At 49.3% G+C, this 22207-nt stretch overlaps 1 protein-coding gene and 1 long non-coding RNA gene across 3 annotated transcripts; one reads left to right on the top strand and one right to left on the bottom strand.

Annotated features, from left to right (window-relative positions):
- Positions 1-706: 706 nt before the first annotated feature.
- Positions 707-19791, bottom strand: TAL1 (TAL bHLH transcription factor 1, erythroid differentiation factor). Of its 2 annotated transcripts, XM_060205945.1 has the most exons (5): positions 18677-19791; positions 16762-16911; positions 12757-13191; positions 11648-11742; positions 707-4169 (listed from the first exon to the last, which is right to left on the bottom strand). In XM_060205945.1, the coding sequence occupies exons 3-5, from the start codon at positions 13188-13190 to the stop codon at positions 3715-3717; spliced, it is 984 nt and encodes a 327-aa protein (XP_060061928.1). In that variant the 5' UTR covers position 13191; positions 16762-16911; positions 18677-19791; the 3' UTR covers positions 707-3714. The 2 variants fall into 2 exon arrangements, with proteins under 2 accessions (XP_060061928.1, XP_007521408.1); XM_007521346.3 differs by lacking the exons at positions 16762-16911; positions 18677-19791 and adding an exon at positions 15418-15799.
- Positions 18024-18940, top strand: LOC132542844 (uncharacterized). The gene is made up of 2 exons (XR_009553813.1): positions 18024-18120; positions 18649-18940. It is a non-coding gene; the product is annotated as an uncharacterized LOC132542844 (long non-coding RNA).
- Positions 19792-22207: the final 2416 nt, after the last annotated feature.

The following is a 22207-nucleotide window of genomic DNA, read 5'->3' as shown; positions in this document are numbered from 1 at the left end:
CCTTCCCGACATACCTTTTTATTTATCCTTAAACACTGTCTCACTGATGAGATAGTGTGCACACTCATCATAGCTATGTATCTGTGTGTTTGCTTTCTCTTGCTAGAATCCAAGAACTTTTGCTCCCTTTACTACTAGAGCCTCAGTACCCAAACAAGACCTGACCCACTGTAAATACATGTTAAAGAAAGATGAATTAGCCATCTTTGGGAAATGCCTGCTTAACCTACAGAGGTCCCTGAATATCACTATCTCTGAACCACATTCCCAGTCCTTAGCCTCCTCCACCCACTGTTTCTAAAATCTCCAGCCACTATCCCTGAGCCCCACACAAAGACCTGTACCTCCACCCCAACCCCACCCCCCCAACCCTCAGCATCCAGACAAAAAAGCTGCTTCTCCCACCAAGTCATCAGGGAACCTGGGACACTCCTCATGACTCTCCCCACAGAAACTAAGCCCAACCTATAGGAGGCAATCAGAGGGAAGCCCTGAGCTGAACATGTGGGTGCTGTCTTAGGAAAGAAGCCTGGCAGAGGAAAAAGGGAAACCCTAAAAGGAGAGCTTCAGGGGAGAGGTGGAACTCCACCTAAGAGGACAGTCCTAAAGGGTCCCCCTATGCAGAGAGGCAGGTCCCTGGGACCCTCTTTCTTTCTGTGTTCCAGCTCTCAGGCCAATGGATGCAGCATGCAAGCAGAGTCCAAAGCCCTTTGTAAAACTTTTATTTAGAAATCTTCCGATATATCCTTATATATATACAGACATCATCACCACATAGCTTTTGTCGCTAGAGTCACACACCCACAGTGTTGGCCTCTGGGCTGTACAAAGGTCAAGGTACCTGGAGTGGTTACTCTTCTGCAGAAAAATGCAGAGACCAACGTAATTCATCACGTACAGTACAACATTGACGGAAAGTGCTGGGCCCGCCCACAGAAATAATGCGCTATGTACAGGGGCAGGGGCAAGCCTTCAGCGGGGGGTCATGTACCATTCAGATCACCAGTACGACTGGACCCACCCCTAAAAGCCAGTAACTGTCAGCTGACTATGGATGCTGTGCCTTTTGTTTCATTCGTGGAAAAGGATAAAGGCTGTACCATCTTGTCATTTGCCACTACAAATCAAAGTATGGATTGTTCTTAAAATGATGTGATTCCTTCCAGTCATTTACAACCATCTTTGCCTCCACCGGTTTGTTTTTATTTACCTTCAAATTTTCCCCTTTTGTACAAAAATTATTCCTGGAATGTTGCCATTTCTTCAAGGTTGGGAGGAGGCAGAGAAAAGAGAAGGGTAGAGAGAGGATATGGAAATGAAAATAAAAATTGCAGCTCTTCTCTAGTTCTTACAAAGAAATGAAGCCTTGACCTTCCCTCCCAAGGTCCATTTTGGAGAGCTGTACTTAATCTCACATGCTCTGTCCATGTTCCCATTTACTTTTTCCATTCTCATTCCTGTCCCTTGTCTTGGAGTGAGACAGAAATGAGGTCAATCTGGAGAAATGGGAACAATCTAGATAACTCACACAAAAAGTGGTTTAGAACCAGATTATCATGACAGTATGGCCTAGCTCCTGGACTCAGCTTGGGAAACCCCACACTGCAGGATTGACAGCAGGGACACCAGAGTTTTCCATAGCCTACAAATGCATCTACTTTGTTGCTTTCATACAACTTTGATCTGAAACAGGTCAAGCCAGGGGATGTATAAGAAACTAAAACAGAAAGAATATACAGGTTACCCTGCAGTTTGAGAGGAAAGAGAGCTGAGAGCCTGAGATCCTGATCAAATCTGATCCATCTCCTAAAGCACTAATGGCTGTTTTCTAGTGAATTAAGTTAATTTACTGAAAAGTAAACACAACCTGGGGACCTAAGATGGGTGTTCCAACTTTTGACTGGTGTGAGTCTTCCAGATACTAGGAAGGAACCAATACTAATACTTGTCAGCACATGATTTAGGGAGGTCAAGCAGGGTGAAAAGTCAGAGTGCTGTGAGGGTTGTCCAGGTTGTACCCATCTCCAAGAGATGGCCTCACAACTTAAAAAGAAAGGGGAAGGAGGACAGCAGGGACCATTCAAGGCCCCATCACAAGAGATGCTTCTGGCCTGAAACCCAGGATGTGGGAGCACTTTCTGAATAGTTCTTCCAAATCACTATAGATAGGACCATAGGCTTGATTCCCTCAAACCTCACAGAGCCTCAGCTGGATTGATTTGAGGGTACAATGACAGCATCCCTTCATTGTGTTTTGTCCCATGAGCTTGGAATGCAGGTTACAGGCAGACCTTGCCTTAAGGAAACGATATCCCACCAACTGGACTGACACCAAAAATCAATAAGGAGGCAGTGGGCCACAGGACGAAAGGATTCATCACTTTACGAAACAACTTGCTGTACTAGTTTTTTAAAAGATAGTGGATAGGGTTTGATTTACAAAAAATAAAAATAAAAATGTTTTCATGTACAACTTTTGGAGGGGGCTTCTATTGCATTAAGTCAGACTCCCACACACACCCCAGATGACTGAAAGCTGCCAAGGAAATGTGCATATGCTTACATCTCACCCGAGCCACATCTCTGATTGGAGTGCCCACGCCCTAAAGGCGAGGTTATAGCCCAAGTCATAGCAAGGCCTAAAGACCCCACCAATAACTGAAGTCAAGTCAAAATCTCCAATGCCAGGTGTTTATGGGGCAGAACTTGTATTCAGATCAGGCCAGACACTGCAGGAGGGAAGGTCCTCTGAGCATCGAGGAGACTTCACAGCCCAACGGCCATGCTACTCTCAGCACCAACATATGCCCATCAGCACGCTGGCACCTGCTCACCAGCATGAACAGTGATGTTGAGCTGGGAATGTGCAGGTAGGTAGCTCTGAGGTCCCACCAAGACTTGGAGTCTGCATGCCCAAAATTGCTTTTGTTCAATTTCACTCTAATCATTCCCCTTTTGCCTGATTCCACACCAGATCCGGCAGGGTATGTTCATAGCTGCGGACTTGATCACCCACAGCCATCAGGGTGAGGAAAGCAAGTCTCAGAAGGAAGAAAGCAGAGCTTTGAAATCTTTGATCACCAGGGCAGGAAGTAAGGACTACTGGATTTTCTGTCCTTTTGGCCCAGCTAGTCAACAGCAGTTTGTCCATTGGCCATCTTCTTCACCCTGAAGAAGGCACCTTGTGGCTCATGACTCTGCAGCAGCTGGCAAGCTGGATGGACTGGCATAGGCCTGGGGCTCTAGAGATGGGCAGTTATTGGGTACCTATATATTTGGGCAGAGTGGCCACAAAAGTCACCCCAGTCAGCTGGGGAGAAGCTAAAGGCAAGGCAGAGGCTGTTGGGCATCTCAAGTGAGAGCTGACAACCCCAAGTCTCAAAAAAGACAGGGCTCCCAAGCTCCAGATCAAAAGCAGTGCCACTTGGGCCTCCTACCTGGGAAGTCTGAGGGATCTGGGGAGAGGGAAGACCGTGCCATCTTCATAAAAAGTACCTACCACTTTGCCCCATCTTTCTGTTGTTCTACCGAGGCAAGAAATGGGAAAGTCAGCCCCCACAGGCATAGAGGGCTCCCCAAAGTTCAGCTAGGAAGGGAAGCTCCAGTCCATGCATCACTCTGCTTCAGAGCTGCCAAACCTCACCCCAGCCGCCCTGAAGCCCACAGTCACAGAGGCTATGCACCCTCTTGGCTGGTTCTGGTGGCCTGCGCCCATCACCGAGGGCCAGTTCCATCCGTGGTGGGCAACATGGCAGGATGGAGGCCACGGGCTGTGTGCTTGGGTGCCAGCTCTTCTGTGTAGCTGTCCGGGCTGGCTGCCCCATCCAGGGAGCTACCACAGCTGGAGTTGGGGGAGAGGACGTCCTGCAGGAGGTCATCTGGAGGCACACCACCCCCTCCACCGCCACCCCCTCCATCAGTCCCCATTACAGGGTCCTTGCCAGACTTGGCCCGCTGGGTACCCTCTTCCTCCTGGTCATTGAGCAGCTTGGCCAGGAAGTTAATGTACTTCATGGCCAGGCGGAGGATCTCATTCTTGCTGAGCTTCTTGTCCGGGGGATGTGTGGGAATCAGTTTTCGAAGCTCAGCAAAGGCCCCGTTCACATTCTGCTGCCGCCACCGCTCCCTGCTATTGGTGAAGATGCGCCTCACGACTTTGGTGTGGGGGCCTGGAGGGTAGGAGGATAGTTGTTAGAGGGGAGGATGGCACAGGAGACCCCCAGGGTATCTTCTCCTGGGGGTAGGGAGGAAGGAGGGGAGAGAAACCATCCATTGGGAAACCTAGAATGTCTTCTATTTACTGAGTTCTTATTCAGGGCCAGGTGATGACAAACCTGGTAGAGCACATACATTACCATGTGCAAGGACATGGATTCAAGCTCCTGGTCCCCACCTGTAGAGTATAATCTTCATGAGTGGTGAAGCAGCAATGCAGGCATCTATCTCCCTCTTTCTGTCTCCTTCTTTCTCTTTCTCCCTCTCTATCTCCCCCTTCCCTTTCTGTGCTATGAAATAAAAAATAGGAAAAAATAAATAAATAAGGTTACCACCAGGAGCAGTGAATTCATCTTGCAGACCCTGAGCCCCAGCAATAACCCAAAAGGCAATAAAAGAAGAGAGATAAAACTTTTATTGATCCTTCAAAGCCCAGTTCATCAGTTTCCTTCTGAGTACTTCCCTCAAACCCTTCAAATGATTTTGCCAATCACCAGAGTCTAACAATCCCCCCATCTCCATCAATTTTAATCACTTACTATTTCTTTTTCTTTTTTACTTACTCTCTATTTCTATGCTTTTCTCTCTGAGATGTCAGTTGAAGACAGGAACAGTATATCATTCATTCATTCATTTATTCACTCACTGATATCAGAAGTCATATAGCAAGATTCAGAAACCTCAAGTCAGACTTTCTGCATTCAGTTCCTGAATATTACTCAATTGATAGTGACTCTAGAAATGTTACTTAAATTATTTTTTTATTTTTTTATATTTATTTATTTATTTTCCCTTTTGTTGCCCTTGTTTAACACTGTTGTGGTTATTGATGTCATTGTTGATGGATAGGACAGAGAGAAATGGAGAGGGGAAGACAGAGAGGGGGAGAGAAAGATAGACACCTGCAGACCTGCTTCACTGCTTCTGAAGTGACCCCCCCACCACAGGTGGGGAGCCGGGGGCTCAAACCCGGATCCTTCTGCTGGTCCTTGCGATCTGTGCCACGTGTGCTTAACCCGCTGCGCCACTGCCCCACTCCCATGTTACTTAAATTCTATGCCTAAACTTCGTCATCAGTAAAATAGAAAAATCAGTCAAATAGCACTAATAGCTCAAGCCAAAAGACCGTCACATGAACCCAATAACTCACACAGGTAAAATACTTAAAAGAACTCCTGGGGTTGGGTAGTGGTGACCCAATCTGTGCAGGGGCCTGTGCGAAAGCCTCCAGCCCCCATATGCATGAGGGGAGGGCTTCAAGAGTAGTGAAGCAGTGCTACAGGTGTCTCTTTCTCTCTCCTTCTCAATCACTCCCTCCCTTCTCAATTTCTTTATGTCCTATCAAACTAAAAAAGGTAAAGATTAAAAAATAATACTAATAAGGACTCTGGGGCTGGGGGAGTGCTCAAGTCCTGGAACATGATGGCAGAGGAGGACCTGGGGCAGTTAGATTGTTATGTGGAAAACTGAGAAACATGGGGCCTGGGAGGTAGCACAGCAGGTTAAGCACACATGGCATAAAGCACATGGACTGGCATAAGGATCTCGTCAGTTCAAGCCCCTGGCTCCCCACCTGCAGGGGGGTTGCTTCACAAGTGGTAAGGCAGGTCTGCAGGTATCTGTCTTTCTCTCTCCCTCTCTGTCTTCCCCTCCTCTCTCCATTTCTCTCTGTCCTGTCCAACAACAACAACAGAAATGACAGTAACAAAAAGGGCAACAACAGGGGCAACAAAATGGGGAAAAATGGCCTCCAGGAGCAGTGCATTCATAGTGCAGGCACCAAGCCCCAGAGACAACTCTGGAGACAAAAATAGAAAAAAAAAAAAAAGAAAGAAAGAAAGAAAACTGAGAAACTTTACACATCGACAAACTACCATATTTCACTGTTGACAATAAGCCATTAACCCTCCCCAATAAATAAAAATAAAGAGAACTCCTGTCCTAGAATGAACATGCAAAATTGTTAGTTATTATTATCCGTTCATCTGCTACAACAGGGCTTACATTTAAACGAGGGGTGATAAATGATGGACTAGTGACAAACAAATACAGGAGGCTATGAATAAGTAAAAGAGAGGATATATATATGCTATATCTATAGCCTTGGGTGAACTATGCCAATTTCTGCTGGAGGGGGTGGGGGGCACAGAACTCTGGTGGTAGAAATGGTGGAGTTATACCCCTATTATTTTGTAATTTTGTAAATCACTGATAAAAAATTTTAAAAGAAAGGAGACACTGTATTTTGAAGGGTGTGGCCCCCATAAGGTAAGAACTTAAGGGTGAAGAGACCATCAGGCATAGAAGGGAATGATGGGCTAAGCAGAAGGAGTGGCAGATGCAAATGCACTGAGCTGGGAAATGGCTGAAGTCAGCCTGGCTCCACTAGAGTGGTCCATCAAGAGGAATGTAGCCTCACTCTGAATCTCAGGAAGGTGTGAAGAAGTTAGAGACTGAGCTGACTGACTTACCTGACTGTGGGATTTTGCTAACAGACCGATCATGCTGCCAGATGGGGGAATAGAGTGGAATAGAGGCCAGCGGGGGAAAAGACCTCTCCTGTGCAATCTCTTCCACAAAAGGGGAGGGGAAAGACAAGCACAGGCTTGTCTCTCCCACTACAGTACATTTAGTGCAGCTGGGCTGCTGTTCACTAGTAATTCAGTACTATAACTTGTTGCACAGCAGCACATACCACGTGCATATATTAATCAATTATGATGTGCAAAATGTCCAGGGCTGGCCTGGGATCCCTAAAGCCAACTGAAGGCAGAGGAGGGCCCAGCTAGTGTTTCTAAAGCTCCTGGGCTAAACAGACAGCTTGTGCCCCAATACCAGTGCACAGAGGTGGCTCCTGGTACACTGAAGGAGCTGTCAGTCCTGGGATATTCATTTGCTCTCTCCCAGTGACCCTGGGACCAAACCTTAGAATATGTGCACTGGAGTGGGGGAAGACAGCATAATGGTCATGCAAAAGACTTTCATGCCTGAGACTCTGATGTTCAATCCCCAGCACCATACCCAGCCAGAGCTGAGTACTGCTCTGGTTTTATGAAGTAAATAAATAATTAAGTAAGTGAATAAATACCTCAGGCCAGGGAGAAAAGGAGAGAAGGGGTCAAGAGTCACTAAGTCCCAGTTTCCAAACTAAGAACTAAGGAGACTGGGGGGTGTGGGGGGGTGCTGGGTGATGATGAGAGGACATGTTACAAGGCCCTGGTCCCCACCTGCAGGAGGAAAGCAATGAAAGTGGTGAAGCAGTGCTACAGGAATCTCTTCGGCTCTCTCCCTTTCTATCTCCCCCTTCTCTTATTTCTGGCTTTTTCTATGCAATAATAAATAAAGATAATAAAAAAAAATTTTAAGAACTAAGGAGACTGAAGCCATGATGAAGGCAGCCCTTGTCACATGCTAGTCCCTGTGGACACTTCCCCTCTAATGGTCTCTCACACACGTGCATACACACACACCAGGTTTTTCCTGTGGAGGATCACTCATTCCCGAGCTCACGGTGCCTATGAGGCTGTCTTTCCAAACATCAATACCCTCAGCCCAGCTCACTCTCTGCCAAAGGCCAGACCCAGGCTGAGAAAAAGACAGCACACCTGTGGGCCTCTGTAGAGGAGACAGCCACTGCTGCATAGCCTCTAGGCCAGTGGAGAGGTGTCCCTCCTCTGTTATCTAGAGAGGCTCTGTCCTCCACTGCTAATACTGAAAGATCCTGAGGGAACTCTTAAGTGTGTGGGGTGGGGGACAGGGGGCGTCAGATGAGGTCACTATGACTCTTGTCACAGTTAGAGATAGGACAACTTCAAAAGGAGGGGAGTGGTGAGGAGAGGTTCAGAACCTATCTCAAAGTTTAAGATCAGTGTTATAAGGATGGCCCAAGATTCACTGTGTGACCTTGAACAGGCTACTTAACCTCTCTGTGCCTCAATATTACCATCTATAAAATTAAAACAAGGGGTTAAGTGGTAGCGCAATGGATTAAGCACACGTGGCATGAATCACAAGGACCGGCATAAGGATCTCAGTCCGAGCCTCCAGCTCCCCACGTGCAGGGGAGTCACTTCACAGGCAGTGAAGCAGATCTGCAGGTGTCTGTCTTTTTCTCCCCCTCTGTCTTCCCCTCCTCTTGATTTCTCTCTGTCCTATCCAACAACAACAGCAATGGCAACAATAACAACAACAAGGGCAACAAAATGGGGAAAATGGCCTTCAGGAGCAGTGGATTCGTAGTGCAGGCACCAAGTTCAAACAATAGCCCTGGAGGCAAAAAATAAATAAATAACCTTTTTATTATCTTTATTTATTTACTGGATAGAGATAGTCAGAAATGGAGAGGGGAGAGAGAGATAGACACCTGCAGTCCTGCTTCACCACTCATGAAGCTTTCCCCCTGCAGGTGGGGACCAGGGGCTCAAACCAGGGTCCTTGGGCACTGTAACATGTGCGCTTAGCCAGGTGCACCACCACCCGGCCCCAATAAATAAATATTTTTAAAAATTGAAACAGGGCTGGGTGGTGGCACACCTGGTTAAGTGCACACACTGAAAGCACAAGAACCTGGGTTCAAACCCCCGATCCCCACTTGCAGGGAGAAAGCTTCACAAGTGGTAAAGCAGGTCTGCAGGTGTCTCTCTGTCTGTCTTCCTCCCTATCTCTCTCTTCCCTCTAAATTTCTCTCTGCCCTATCAAATAAAGTTAAAAAATAAAATGTATTAAAATTAAAACAATAATATTGACCTTTTCACCATGAATTTGTGAGGAGGAGCAAATGAAAATTGAAAGCACCAAAGTCATGGTGTTAACATGGCATAACAGGTGTCCATGGAGTGTAACAACTTTTGTTAGCAGATACTTCCCCTTTACCCACTCTTGTTCATGAAGCTTCTGGGAATGAACCCAGGACTTCAAACTAGTGAGATGCTGCAGAACAGCTTCCTGGGACCAGTTGTCTTCATTACATATACTTATTTTTTAAAGATTTTATTAATGAGAAAGATAGAAAGACAAAGAGAAAGAACCAGATATCACTCTGGTACATGTGCTGCCAGGGATTGAACTAGGGACCTCATGTTTGAAAATCCAATGCCTTATCCACCGTGCCATCTCCCGACCCATCATTATATAAACTTAGATGAAAAGGGAAAGGTAGGCAGAGGGTGGGGGAGTAACACCAAAGATCACTCCACCATCCCCTGAATCCCCTTTGGTGCTCCTATGTGGAGCCAGAGATCAAACCCAGGGCCTTGTATACCATAAGACACGTGCTATACCCACTAAATTATCTTCAAGCACCCTCTCCTTTCCCCCACTTTGAAGGACTGTTGTGATAAGAAGTGTTCTGGGCACTAGAAGCTGAAAAATCCCAACAACATCCCTGAGTTAAAATGGTGCTAGGCTCCAGCACGGAGCCCCAAGGGAGCCCGACCCCTGACCCCAACCCCCAGCTTCTTAATAGGCAAAAAGAGAGGAGGGAGGTCTTCCAGAGTCATTAGCACCTATTCAGAGGCAGGCCCTAGAGGCACTTCTTCCCATCACACTCTTTCAAACATATTTGAGGAAGCTAGTAGTCTCATTTCATAAATGAAAAAACTGAAGCCCCTACCTCATCCCCCACCAAAGTCCAGCAACTGACTTTGGATCCTGCTTTAGTTCCACTTCTACAGCTAATTTAATCACACTGTTGGTTAAATCTCTGATTCCTAGATCTGTGGACAAATCACACACACACACACACACACACACACACACCTCCCCTCCACCTCATTTCTGTCTATTCCTCTCTGATTCCTTCTCAGAAAACTACCAACATCTCTCTACCTTCCTCTTTCCTAGTTTCTCTGGCTGGGGATTGAGACTGCGCTCAGATGGTATTAGTAACAGTAACGAGTAATGGCTTCCTACACTCCTGCATGCTCCCTAAACCCCAGCCCCAGCCTGTCCTCTATGCATGTAATCACCTCTCCCCTGGAGAATTTCAGGGTTCATCCTGCCTAGCTTCTGTTTAGTATGCCCACCTCCCTCTCTAATCTGGCAGCACTGACACCCCCACAACCCTACTGTCTCCACTCTCCACCTTAGGCCCCAAATTGGTCAGATCTTTTATTTTCTTATCACTGGGGCTCTCAACCTGCAGGATTTCACTGTTCTCAGTGGACTTTTTTTTTAACTGAGTGATGTGACAAAGAAAAGAAACACCATGTCTATTCCACTGTTGAGGAAGCTAGTAGTCTCCTCACTTCATAAATGAAAAAACTGAAGGCCCTACCTCACCCCCCACCAAAGTCCAGCAATTAACTTTGGATCCTGCCTTAGTTCCACTTCTATAGCTAATTTAATCACGCTGTTGGTTAAATCTATTCCACTATTCTTCCACCCCCATGCAGGTGCTTCCATGCAATGACCTGAAATTTGAGCCCAGATCCTTGTGCATGGCAAAGCATGTAGTCTACCAGATAAGATGGTCACAGTTGGACCTTTTAAGTTCTGTTCTTTGTTCAGACTCCAGCCCCCCTCCTCTCCAGAACACTACTGAAGGTTCCTCTCCAGAAGCTCTGGCTCAGTACCACATATCCTTGCCACTGGCTACTCCTCAAATCAATCCCAGTCTGATTTCAAGAGTACCAGCTTAAGTCCTACAGAAGCCCCAGACTCCAGACAGGCTGAATTACTGAAAGCTGTAGGACCTGACTCCAAGTCTCAGCTCTGAAAAGCCCCCTGGTGCTGGGCTGCATCTACTGTCAGTCCTGGGAAGAGGCAAGAGTCCTCCAAGTGTCCCACTCATCCAGCCCCTCCCTTCAAGTCCAGGACCAGATACTAGTCAGACAGTTCACACAAGCAGTGTCAAGACCTTCCGGGGGCAGGGGGGAGGGCAGTGATAGAACAGGCTAGTTTATGGTGTCGGAAGGGGACCCCAGGTCTCAATATGAGCATGGACCCTGGAAGAAGAGGATCCCACCATGTAGGGCTCTGCCAAGAGAGAGTCATGACAGTGCAGTTCTAAGCCGGGAGCAGACACCAAAGAAGACTTGAGAGCTGGCTTGGGCGAGGCGCTGCGAGTCAGTGTTAACTGGGGGCACCACGTGTTTCTGTGTGCCCTGGGATCCCTGCCAAGTATGGAGTGAAGCCTAGAATAGGAATTATAGTAGACCAAAGAGACATGGACTTAACACCACAGTATGACCTGGAACCCCCACGTCCATTCTTCCCAAGACTGTGTGTGTGACCCACACACACAAACCGCTCCACCCATGACTTCTCCTAGTCTCAGGTTAATCACAGAATAAGGAACTTTGACAGCCTGGGCTTCCAAGAGAGCCCATTCACCTATGACATGCACTACAGGAAAATATATTGTTCCCTCCTTGGGGGCAGGTAGGGGGCCTCTAGCTAGCACAAAGGGTGAGCACATGAAGGGCAGACTCACCATCAGTAATCTCCATTTCATAAGGAGAAGGTCTCCTCTTCACTCTGTTGTTGGTGGCAAACATAGGGAAGGCATCAGGCTCCCCAAAAAAACCACTGTGGGAGAGAACAGGCAGAATTCAAGATTACAAGGAGGGTGAGGGAGAAAAAGAGGATCCTTAGCAATTCTCCCTGTATGTTCTTCAGCTCCTCACCCATGGACAGCCCTAGTCCCTTCACACCCAAACTGGGAATGAAAGGAGCATGCGACACACACAGAATCCTCTCATCTTCTCTCAATGACACAAGCACACAAAATCTGAGATGAACCACAGAACACAAACACAGACACACACACACACATACACACCTCCCTGATATAATTACACAACCCACAGATACCTTCACTTCTAAACTGGCCTTCACACAAGCGGACCTGGCCTTTAGACTTCATGATGTGTAACTCCTGCACACTGCCCCCCAACCCCAAGCTCACTCCCACTTTCACCCCAGTCTCATAAGGCTGGTGGAGAGAAAACAGACAGGAAATCCTGACTCACCACCGCTAACAAGCCCCCCCCTTCCCCAGTTTGGGCTCTCTAGCTTCTTTCTCTGTTCTGCGTTCCACAGACACCCTAACTGTCCCTGCCTCATCTTGCTGTCCCCACCCCAACCTGCCACCCCTCCACCTGCACATCAAGGAGGGGTGGCAGACACAACACAACACAACACCTAGGGCCATGGGGAGATTAGGAGGGACCCCAGGAGGGCTGAGATGCAGAGGAACTTGCCTTGAGGCTGGCACCCTCTAATGTCTGGCCACTGCAGTTTACAAAAGCGGTTCACTCCCTCCTGGCCTTGAGCTTACAGCACCCCAAGTTTCTCCCACACCAAGTCCCATGCCTGCGCGCGCGCGCGCGCGCGCGCGCGCGCACACACACACACACACACACACACACACACAGCCATAGACTACACTCACCCCACAAAACACTTGGCACCACATCTACGCCCACCCTCACCCCCACCCCAGCTCCCTGCGCTTCCAAACCCGAGGCTCAGCCGCCTCTGGGTTTACAGCAGGGCCCCAGGCCTCTAGGAGAAGTGGTCCCCAGCCCCGGTGGTGCAGACCTGCCAAGGGAGGCGAGCGGCTGACTGAGGCTGTAGAGCAGCGCGCGGCCGGGGGCGGCGGAGGCCGCGAGTGCGGGCGGGCTCAGCTGCACCATGCGGCCATCGGCTGGCAGCTCGGCGGGGGCGGGGGCGGGCGCGGGCGCGGGCGGCCTGCACAGCTCAGTGGTGGGCACCCGATGGCGCGTTTCGGCAGCCGCCGCGTCGCGGCTCTTTAAGTCCCGCGCGGCGCCGCCCCCACCTGTGGGGCCGCCCCCCGGGCCGCCGCGCGCGCCCAGCTCGATGACCGGCGGCTCGGCGGGGGCCGCGCGGCTCGTCTCCTTGGCGACACCGTTCAGCAAGACCAGGTGCGGGGGTGCCATGCGGGGCTCGGACGCGTCCCGTCCCTCCAGCGGGGTGTCACTGCGTGCCGCCTCGCTCGGCGGCTGCTCCGTCATCCTGCGGGCAGACAGACAGACGAGCGGTCGCCCGCTCTGACAACCGCCCCTCGGACCAACGAACTGGGGGCTGGGGAGATGGGGTGCTGAGGGCGAAGGCAGGGCGGGAGGTTCACGCACAGCCCCGGGAAGAGATGGGCGAACCCGGAGCCACGTGGACACACAGCCACACTCGGGACCTGCAGGCCCTGCGGGGCTGGGGAGGGAAGAAACCGGGCCGCTGGCTTGGGAAGGGAGGAGAGGACTGGAAAGACAGAGGTGGAGAAAGACGACAGGCACTGAAAGAAAAGGAAGACAGGCAGTAAAACAGAAGGGGGGAAAGGAGGAAGGAAATGAGAAAGAGGCAAGGAAGAACTACCACTGGGTCCCTCTCCTCCAACCTCAGGGGAGGCGGGATTAAATAACCCCTGACCGTGCTCTTCATGCCCCCCCCCCGCCTTTTTTATTGTTTTTGGCGGGGAATCTGGTGGGGAGGTGGGGTGCTTTTCAAACCTCCGATCATTTCAGCAAAAACCCACCCCACCAACCTACTAGGATCACCGCTCATACATCCAAAAGCCTGGTGCAGTGTAAGTGGGGGAAATTTAGAGAATGTGGACGTAGAGTCCACTCTGCCAGAGGAGAATCACTTAACCTGCAGCTCCAGACAACCTCGTGGGTGTCTGTTTGTCTGTCTGTCCACACTGCATGTTCACCATGCTCTATGCAGTTGCTGGAGACCCCAGTGGCCATTTAGTCCCACCAGGAGCCCAAGAGCTATCAGGAAGGAGACCTGAGCCCTACCTCTCAACTCCTGCTCTCCTGAACTCAGAGGTGAGCTTGGGTCTAGAAGCTAAGTCTGAGGCATCTGAGGTGACCAGGAGCTGGAGCATTCAAAAGGTGCCCCATGAAGTCATTTCCCATTCACTAGCGGAACCAAAAACCTCTGAACTCTTCCAGCTCTCCCATGTCCCATATCTGAATTCATTCCCCGCAATTGTGCTCCAGAAAATGGGAGGGATACCTGCATTTAGAAAGCACTTTCATTTAGAAATGTTGGAATAAGCATTAGAAGGGCCAGGTGTGGTGTGCCCAGGTGGGCACACATGTTAATGTGAGCAAGAAGGGGGGGGAGTGTTCATGCCTTCAGTCCCCACCGACAAAGGAGGGGGGAAGCTTCTCAAGTGATTTCTATCTCCACCTCCCCTCTCAATTTCTCTATCTCTATCCAACAAATAAATACATAAAACATTATAATAAGGAGACTCACCCAACAGGGGACTGTCTTACTCACAGTCATACAATCTTATTTTCTTTTTCTCCCCCCCCCATCTTATTTTGTGTAGTACCAGATCAGAAATCCAATCTTGCTCTGACTATTATATACTCCATTATACACCCTCCCATAAAACACTTCCAGAACCGAGGACACATCTATTCTCTTCTCCACAGCCTAGTTCCGTGATGACCACTCACTCCCATTTGACTCAACTGGGTTCTGGGATTGCCTTGCTTCTATACCTATGGAGACAGGCCCCAACAAGCAGGAAAACAGAAAAACCATAAGCCCATGGTTCCAAAGTGTGAACTTGTGAGTTGGTCTCAATAATATATATATATATATATATATATATATATATATATATATATATATATGATTAACTTGGTAAGGATTTGTAACATGTTCAAGATAGCACTTCTCTGAAAGTTATATAGATGGGGTCTTTTAAAAGCAGAAAACAAATACATAAATATCCAATTCCATTGCGAGCAGGGTCCATTTGATCACTCACAACTGCTACTGAATTCCCATTCTGCCACTTCACTGCTCTGGACTGTAGTCGACCCAGAAACCACCCTTTCTCCACAAACCTTCTCTGGAGCTCAGCTCAGCTGTCACCATACACAGCCGGTGAAGAGCTGCACTGAGATGGTGCTCCCACCCTGAAGCTGCCGGCACCATGAGCCCAGCCCAGAAACAATAAAATTCCCTTAGAACTGATGTCCACTTTTGCGGAAAGCAGTGCGTCTGAGGTGTTTCACAGAAATCTAGTCCATGATTATGACAGAGACAATAGATCTCTGGACAGAATACAGCCGCTATGGCCACTGGAAATACACGGAGGTATTTATACCAGGTCCAGTTCTCCTGCCATCTCCCTCCCCAAAACACACCGTAAATATAACGTCCTGTGGTGAAATACACAAGCCCCAAATGCTAGCTCCCAACCTCACTGTCCAGACTCACCGTTGTGCACTCAATGGCACGTACTTTAGCCCCAGCTTCTGTGGAGCTATGGCGTGCACTGCAATGACCAGACTGAGTTCACCTCACCTTGTGACAAGCTAATACTCCCCTGATTAGTTTCCAAGTTCCTGGCTTATAAGTAGATCCCTGAGTGGCAGAGGTAACACATATTCCAGTTGAGTGGACCCTGGCCCCAAAAGCCCTCTCCAGACATGCCTATAAATATCTATGCTGCTAGGCTCCGGATGAGAAAGCTACGATTGGTCCCCAGAGTCAGTGGCTAGCCTCTCTCCGCCCCGCCTCGGACCACAGGAAAACCTGGCTGGCTCTTCTGCGACAGGATCACACAGTCCAGGAGCTTGTGCTCTAGAGGAAATTACTGAGGACTCACAAATTCACTGGATTTGTCAGGCACTAAACTGCACCGGTTGGCTTCCCTTAAAACCCATGAAAGGAAAGCCCCAAGTGACTTTGTTTGTTTTCATGTTAAGGAAGATGGAGGGATCAGGAGACAAGGTTTCACACCAAATCGCAGGAGACTAGAGCATTCGACCTCCTCCGCCTTTGTGTGGCCAAGACCCAACTGGCAGAAAAACACTGGACCCTCATCTCTTGTTGCTACAGTCAGAATATCTCTTTACGTGTCGGGGACCCCAGGAGCTCCTGGAACATAGATATTGGGTCTTGGTGACCCCTTGCTCTTAAATGAAAAAACAGCCTCAGCTGCACATCGTCGGGGTGGGGGGTGACCGATGAGGGAAGCAGTTGGAGCCACCACTTTAGACTGGTCCTCATGCTACAACCGACTGAAACCCCAAATCTTTGTGGCAACCAAGGTCACCACAGATGAGAACTATTTTCCCTGTCCCTGTGAGAGAGGAGGGGTATTCTAGTGTGCCCCACCCTGGGCCTTAGGCCCAGCACAATGCTAACCGGGATGCCTTTGGACTTCTTCCTGCCAGCAGGGCAGTGGCCCTCAGCCTGCCTGCTTAGATATGGACGACCTCACATTAAAGCCTGGTGAGGGATCCACAGAACCAGAGCTGCTGATAGGCGAGGGTGGAAACTAAATCCAAATCGATATTTTGTTGTTCTTTTTTTTACTTTAGGCAAAAAGGGGGAAAGATCCTGCTGGAAACCAAGGAAGCAGAGGCCACAGTCAGAGGCTGGATTCCCAGCTCTGGTTCCACCCTATTGACTTTCATCTGAGGCTGAACTCTCCCCAGTCCCCAGCCTCCCCAGGCCCATAGGAACCAAGGCCTTTTCTAGCAATACTGCTAGAAACCAAGGCCTTTTCTAGCAATACTGCTCCCACACACCCCATCCCCCAAAAAATCAACTTACCTGGAGCATATTTAGAGAGCCTGGCCCCTCTGAATAGGCTCTCCACTCCTCTGCCACAGAGAGGCAGGAGCCGAGGTCCAGAGCACCAACAGGGGTCTTTGCTCTCCCCCGAGAGACCAGCAGTTAGGCCCAGTTGTGATCCTAGGCGGTCTGCCGCGCCCAAAGCAAGTTTCCAGGAAAGATGGGGGTGGAGAGAAAGAGGGAGGGCGAAAAGGGAGGGCGAGAGAGAAATATGGGGGAGTCAATGACTGAAAATTACCTCACCAACCAGTCCCGGGATTCACCAACAGCTTTCCAGCTCTGCTCACTACCTGCAGGTGTTTGAAGTCTCCCCCCAAACCCTCCCATTTAAAAAAAAAAAAATACACCTGACCAATCAGCAATAATGATTGAATCCAATAGCAGCAAGACTGCTGCAGCAGGCAAGCTGCCTCAATCAGTTCTGTACCCTCCGACTGGGATGTGTCTGATTCAACACAGTTGAACTTGTTTTCTAAACACCATTATGTCTTCATTGTGCAGGCTAGAGCTTTGGTCACAGAATGAAATCATTCACAACCTGGCACGGATGGGACCCTAGCTGTGTGTTAGCAAAGGAGAGCCCAGTCTTCCTAACCTTGGAGGCCCTGGATTCTCTCCCCACCCCACCCTCACCCCCACCCCCACCTCACCCTCACCCCTACCCCCACCCTACCAACCCACCTCCGCCCAAAGTGAAACCAGGACTCAATTCCAAAAGCTCCACTTTCCCTGAAGGAATGGAGTCGGAACAAACTGGAAGGGCAGGAGGCATAATATTCTATCTATTCAGATTCTTCTTTCCTTCCTACTCATTAGGAAAATAAGAAAACAATCGAAGGGGGGGAAAGGAAGGATGGAAGAAAAGAGAAAGGAGAGAAAGGGAAGAAGGAAGGAAGAAAGCTACTATCCATACACAACGACTTCAATTTTTCTGTATTCAACCTCGAAGAGTAGAGGAGAATTCTGTAATTCCTTACGGGAACAAACAAGGCAAAAAGAGAGAGGGTTAAAGTAGCTCCCACTATAGCGGTAGCCAGATTTTAGTTGGATTCCCTCTCCTCTCGTCCAGAGGTCTTGTTTAATTTGACCTGCTTAAAATACAGTGTTTATAATTAATCACACATCAAAGTCGTGGATTAAATGCAAAGGCCTCTTTTTATTTTCCTTTTCTTTTGCTTTTTTTTTCCTTCTAGTCAAGCCTTTAGTGGAAGTATAAAAATCATTCTTTCCTGTGATTCCAATCAAATGCAAGAGGTTGCCTTTCTCCTCTTTTAACCCAAAATGGAGGTGGGGGGATGAATGGGAAGAACGGGAAATCTGCTCATTCCAGTGTGTCAGGTATGGGTTAATTTTTGCCTTATGGCCAAGTCTCTGTGTCTGTGTCTGTCCTTCTCTTCATCTTCTTTTATCCTAAACCTAACAATTTTAAGAAAAAAATGGTGGGGTGGAGAGAAAATCTGTTTTTTTAATCCCTTCCCACAGCCAAAAAGGATTAGGTGCTTTGCTCTTGGATAATTCTTTTCAATTAAAATATAATAGTATTGCATGTACAAACTATTGTATTTACTGTTGAATTAAAACATTAATTCCCCAATAAAGAAATAAATATATATAATGGTATTGACGATAAAGATTTAACAATACAATAACTAGCAACGCAAAAATTCTTTCTTTGGGAGCTGGGCAGCCCAGACCCAATTCCGACACGGAGCTAGGGGCGGGTCAGGGATCCACCGACTCTTGGGATCCCCGACCCCCGGGGAGAAGGGGTGCAAAAATGTTCCTCAGACATCTCCCAGAAGGTTCCCACCCGAGGCACAAGGCCGGGAGAACGCGCCCATTTTCTTTGCCCTGTCTCTCCCGCAGACCCGAGGGCCGCACCCGCCACACTGACCCGAAATGGACGCAGCCTGACCGCCGGCGAGGGAAGCGAAGCCGACAGCTACAGTCCTGGAGGCTCGGGCCGCGGCGGGTGCTGCTCTGCGTAGAGCCTGGAAGAGCCTGTCCTGCTCACTAACGACCCCCCTGTGTCCCCCCAAACAGCCTGGCCGGCGAAGCGCGCAGCCCATAGGACTGTGCCCGCCAATCCAAGCCCGCAGTGGCTTTCGAATACATCATAATTTGGAATAAAATGTGAAATCCCTCTCCCCGCCCCCAGGCCACCTCCTCAATTTGTGCCTGCATTTCGCGCTCGCCCTCCCCTCCAGCTCCCCGGAGATTTGCAAATGCATCAGTGTGTGCGTGTGCGTGTGTGGGGCATGGGTACACAATCCAGCGCGGACAGGACCACGCACTGCCCAGCCCCACGGTGCCCGGCACTGCCCCCCACCCACCCCAGCCAACTGGCTAGATCCGCACATTCTCCCGCACAGCACAACGAAATCAGTCCAACGCAGTCGCCCACGGACACACGGCCCACTGCAGTCGGGACTCCACAGGGCGGGAACAACGAAACCCGACAGACACAGCAGCAAAGGCCACACACCCCAATGCACACAATCAGGTCCTCGTCAACCAGGCCCCAAGCATGTTCACATACCACTAAGAAAGCGCACCGGGGCTGGAGACTGGGGGGGCTTGGAGAGTCCAAACCCACATAGCCCGACGGCACAGGCACCACCCCACCAGGACACGCACAGCCCAGCGCCAGGAAAGCAGCTCGCCGCCTGGCCCGCCCCCCACCCCTTCCCGGGGAGCAGCTCACACCCGCAGCAGCAAGCGCGCACGCACTCTCACAACCGCACCGCATGCACACAAGCACCAAGAAGAAATGGAAACCAACCACCGCCTCGCGTATTTGTCTATTGCGTAAGGAAAAAGAGGAAGGAAGGAAGAGAGTCTCCAAGGCGGAAGGGACGGCGGCGGGGGCGTCCAAGGAAAAGCCCCCCTTCTCTACCACACTGCTCCCCCCAGAAAGAAAGAAGCCGAAGGGTGGGAGCTGGATCTTTGCAGCCGGGGTGGGGGTGGAGAGATGAAGGGAGGGAACTGCTAGAGAGTCCCGCAGGAGGCCGCAGGTTGCCTCCTTCCACCCCTACCAAAAAAAAAAAAAAAAAAAAGCTGGAATGTTCACGTTTAGCAGCTACTGGGGGCCACGCGTGGCCATTTTGGGGCGGGCCGGGTGTCGGTGCGGGTGCGCAGCCCTGCCCCCCCCGCTCGTTTGAGCACTAATCCCGCGCACGTCGCGGCCTCGTTAGCATGGGCCGAGGCGCTCAGGGGCCGTGTGCGCCGCCGAGATAAGGCGCCGCGCCGGGGCCGCTCGCCCTCGATAAGCGCCTCGGCCATTATGGGCCAAATGATTCATTTTAATTTGGCAATTTCACCGGAGGGAGTGGGGAACTGGTTCTGCGGCGTTGAGGGAAGCGCCCCAACAGATGAGGACTCGGTTCTGAGCCCCGGACTCCTCATGAAGCCAAGCGCCCCCACCACCACCTGTCCTGAGGCATTCGAGACACCCTTCTTCAATGACTCCCATCCCAGTATACTGTCCTTGTCTCCAAGGATCTCGATGCCAGAGCCATCACTCCCACCCACCCCAGTCATTCTTTCCCCAGCGCCCTGGACCCCTAGACGTTCCGATATCAATGGACAGTCCCTTTGGTCCCAGCAAACGCTCCAGTTCTTCCATGTCTCAGTCCCACCTCTACATCCCCCACCTCCCGCAGTCCTGTCTCTTCGCTCTAAAATGGCCCTGCTTTCTCTAACGTCAAGAACTGAGTTCAAACTCAGGAGCACTATATAAATGCAGGACTGGTATAAACCGAGAGCTTAAAATGACCATTCTACAGGATTTCCAGCTGAGCCAAGAGCTTGAGAGCAACCCTCTCCATAACTATTTTATTTTATTTTATTTTATTTTATTTTATTTTATTTTATTTTATCTACGAGAGCACTGCTTTGAGCTGGCTTATGGTGATGTGGGCAATTGAGCCTGGGACCTTTGATGCCTTAGGTATGAAAGTCTGTTTAGTAAACTGTTTTGCTGTTACACACACACACACATACACACACACACACACACACCCTGCTATAGTCCTCCTAAACCATTCTAAGACGTTGGTACAATTTTCTCTCGGTTTCCAGATGAAGAACTTGAGACAGGGAGAATAAAGGTGACTTTTCCAATGTTGCCAGTCTAGTGAATGGGTGGAGTCTGGGTTTGAAGCAGATTTAACACCAAAGTTCTTTCTAGAGCTCAGGTAATGTAGAGCAACTAGAGTGTATTCTGGGATCTAGGCTCAACTCACTGTTGTGGGATAGAAATTTGAGTTCAAGGAGCTAGGCGGTGTCTCAGCAGGTTAAGCACACATGGCGAAAAGCACAGGGACCAGCATAAGGATCCTGGTTCGAACCCTGGCTCCTCACCTGCAGGGGGGTCGCTTCACAAGCAGTAAAGCAGGTCTGCAGGTGTCTATCTTTCTCTCGCCCTCTCTGTCTTCCCCTCTTCTCTCCATTTCTCTCTGTCCTAGCCAACAACAACGACAGCAATAATAACAATAATAACAACAACAACGATAACAAGGGCAACAAAAAAGAAAAAAAATTTTTAAGTAAATTAATTTTTTTTAAAAAGAAAGAAATTTGAGTTCAGGGAGGAGTAGGTGAGGCTCAGGGTCAATCCCATAGGTTCAGTCTCTTTTAGGTTGGAGTGAGAATAGCACAAGCTCAAGTCAGTATCAGTCACTTAGCTCTGAACTTCAGTTTCCTCATTGGTAAAATGAAGAAAAAATATCAACACCTCCCTCACAGTATTGTTGTGAGGACTCAATAAAATGTCCTTTTGAAGGTGGCAGTGAAGGTAATAATCTATGATATCTCATAGCCCAGAACATCAACATAAGTACCTTCATGGGCATTCTGGTTATCCTTCTAGAGAAAGAAATTTAGGCAAAGAAAAATGTGACCTGGTCAAAGTTTTCAGTGTTCTAGAGGGAAATTTAAAACTCTAGTCCAGAACACCACCTACCAGGCTAGGCTGCCTCGTTTTATCCAGCATCTGTGACTGAGCTCCTTTGGGAGTCTGAGAACTAGGATGCTAGTTCTCTTCCCTACTAGTCATTCTTAACTTATTTTATCTATGTATTTGTATTTATTTATTTATTTTGCCTCCAGGGTTATTGCTGGGGCTTGGTGCCTGCACCACAAATCCACTGCTCCTGGAGGCCATTCTTCCCCCTTTTGTAGCTCTTGTTCTGTCGTTACTGTGGTCATTATTACTGTTGTTACTGATGTCGTTGTTGTTGGATAGGACAGAGAGAAATGGATAGAGGAAAGGAAGATGGGGGGGAGAAAGATAGATACCTGCAGACCTGCTTGACTGCTTGTGAAGCAACCCCCCCTGCATGTCTCCATGGGGGACATGCATGGGGGAACCAGGGGCTTGAACCGGGATCCTTATGCAGGTCCATGCGCTTTGTGCCATGTGCAC

This window comes from Erinaceus europaeus, chromosome 13 (assembly GCF_950295315.1).
Source record: "Erinaceus europaeus chromosome 13, mEriEur2.1, whole genome shotgun sequence".
Lineage (NCBI taxonomy): Eukaryota > Metazoa > Chordata > Mammalia > Eulipotyphla > Erinaceidae > Erinaceus > Erinaceus europaeus.
This window is presented reverse-complemented; position numbering and strand designations above follow the sequence as displayed.